The 2,081-nt window shown below is 61.2% G+C and overlaps 1 protein-coding gene across 4 annotated transcripts; it reads left to right on the forward strand.

The window, feature by feature from the left end:
• Positions 1-897: 897 nt before the first annotated feature.
• LOC111734834 (uncharacterized protein C3orf18-like) lies at positions 898-2,075 on the forward strand. Of its 4 annotated transcripts, none has more exons than XR_002778603.1 (2): positions 898-924; positions 1,566-1,698. XR_002778603.1 is itself a non-coding variant. In XM_023526797.1 (2 exons), the coding sequence occupies exons 1-2, from the start codon at positions 959-961 to the stop codon at positions 1,741-1,743; spliced, it is 258 nt and encodes an 85-aa protein (XP_023382565.1). In that variant the 5' UTR covers positions 941-958; the 3' UTR covers positions 1,744-2,075. The 4 variants fall into 4 exon arrangements, 1 of the variants encoding a protein (XP_023382565.1); XR_002778605.1 differs by having other exon boundaries at positions 899-989; positions 1,566-1,638; XM_023526797.1 differs by lacking the exon at positions 898-924 and adding an exon at positions 941-1,038 and having other exon boundaries at positions 1,566-2,075.
• The last annotated feature ends 6 nt before the right edge of the window (positions 2,076-2,081 follow it).

The raw sequence follows: 2,081 nt of genomic DNA on the forward strand, positions 1-2,081 counted from the left end.
AACCAAATCAGATTCAAGCTATAAATGGGCCACAAAGAGTGTGAGAGCCACAGAGGGTTTGGGGCAGACTCCAGGGACGTGGCTCTCCCCCAGGCGTAAAATCGTGCTTCTGGTAGTCAGACACTGCCAGTCTAGGGGAGAGCAAGATAGTGGCAGAGGTCCTTGGAGTCACTGCCCAGTGGTCACTGTCTTCCTCCTGCCTCTCAGTGCTCAGACCAGGACTTCCTGCTCCAGCCCAGAGCTCTTGGGTCTTGGGTGTTTTCCCAGGCTGCCAAGGCCTCTCTCTACCTTCGAGTCTTTACAGTGGGGGTTAGGGCCCAGGGGCCTTCCTTGGTTCCTCCAGCATTGGAATACTGGAGTTTGGTCTGGGCTGATGTCCAGGGGCTCAGGCCCTCCTCCCAGCCCCTATCCACTGAGGGCCACCAGCCTCCCTTGGAAACCCCAGGAGCCCAGCCCAGAGCTTTGCCTAGAGCCACTGCCTGTCTCCCGTTCTTTTTGCCCATTCATGTCTTTGGGCAAAAGTTGAAAGGAGGGGGTGTGCTGAAGTCTGCCCCTCCCCTTCAGCCCAAGGAGTGCCAGGCAGGCGCCGAGTGCCTGGAGCCGCAGTCAGGAGAGCAAAGGTGGGGCCCACCGGCCCCCAGGCCAGGCCTGACTGTGATCTTCCCAGACTGGGCTCCTGGAGGGCAGGCCTGCTCCTTACCTCCGAGGCCAGGCACTGTCAGCATTTAATAAGCCTCAAAGGGAGGCATGACTCTGGATGTGGGTATCCCCAGGATGGGCTCCCTAAGGACATGAGGCCCCATAGTTTGACATCCATCAGCCTCAGTGTGTCTCCTGTCCTGAGGGACTGCTGAGGGCCTCCGTCCCTGGCCATTTGACACTGGTCCTTCTCTTGCAGGTTTTATACATCAGGAAGAAGAAGAGGTAACTCCCCAGCTGCCACCCAAAACTCCAGCCCATGGGCAGTGCTGGGCTGAGCTCCCGGGGATGTGGGTGGGAAAGGAGAGCCCCCCAGATCCGCACCCCTCTCCCTGACCAGTGAGTCAGGGCTTCCTTTGCCCACTCAGGGTAGGGGGTGGCCACTTTCTCTCGAGGAGGGTTGAGCACCCCACCCCTAGAATGTCACAGGCAGGGCAGGCAGGCATGACCTGGGGAGGGGAGGAGGTCAGCATTACCTCCACCCAGCTGCCCAGCCACCCTTGCCCCGCTGCCCTTGGCTAACTGCCACTGACCCCCTCCCCTCATTCCAGCCACCCAGAGGCTGTGGATCACACAAGGCCCTGGCCTAGGCAGCCCCCGTGGACCCCACAGATGACAGCTCTGTGGTCCATGGCCCCAGCTGGGCCCAGGAATGGGTAACTGTCCCTCTCAGGCTCCCCATCTGAGAGGTAGAGCTGGTACGATAGGTACAGAAATGGTTTTCACTTCATCCCGAGGGAAAAATCTTAGGGCCCTAAACGTGGGTGAGTGCTGTGGCTCAGCTGGTCAGTCCCCAAGGGCCCAAGGGGCTGGTGGGAGGGGAAGGGCCGGCCCTGCCCCCCAGCAGCCTCTGACCCCACCCCCAGGCTGGAGAAGCTTCGCCACCAGCTCATGCCCATGTACAGCTTCGACCCCACGGAGGAGCACGACGAACTGGAGCAGGAGCTGCTGGAGCACGGGAGGGCCGCCGCCGCCGCCGTGCAGGCGCTACAGGGCAAGGTGAGCACGGGCCGGGCGGCCCCCCAGCCCGCAGCCTGCTCGTGACTCTCCTTCCTCAGGCAGCTTTCCAGCACCTGCCACGTGGGCAGGCGGCAGCTGTCGGGTATATGGGTTTCGTCAGGTTTGTTTAGAAATGGGTAGAATTGCTCTGTGGCCACCCACAGACTCATCGTGAAAGGCCAGGCCAGGGCAGCCCTGGCACCCACTGGCCTCTCTGAGCCCCAGCTTCTCATCTGCAAGGGGAAACCCGAGTTCTTGCTCTGTGCTTCACATACTGACGGAGAAAAGAGAGGACTGCTGGGGGAACTGTTGGGAGCTGAGCCCCTGGCTTCCTCTGCTCCCTGAGGGTCCCTGGTCCTGAGTGGCTTGTGGTTGGGGTCACT

This window comes from Pteropus vampyrus, unplaced genomic scaffold (assembly GCF_000151845.1).
Source record: "Pteropus vampyrus isolate Shadow unplaced genomic scaffold, Pvam_2.0 Scaffold7409, whole genome shotgun sequence".
Lineage (NCBI taxonomy): Eukaryota > Metazoa > Chordata > Mammalia > Chiroptera > Pteropodidae > Pteropus > Pteropus vampyrus.

Excerpts from the sequence above, each read along its gene's own strand:
- LOC111734834 (XM_023526797.1), top strand. The coding sequence starts at position 959 with ATGGGCAGTGCTGGGCTGAGCTCCCGGGGATGTGGGTGGGAAAGGAGA. Across the intron at positions 1,039-1,565 it reads CGCACCCCTCTCCCTGACCA|GCTGGAGAAGCTTCGCCACC; the intron begins GTGAGTCAGGGC and ends CCCCACCCCCAG.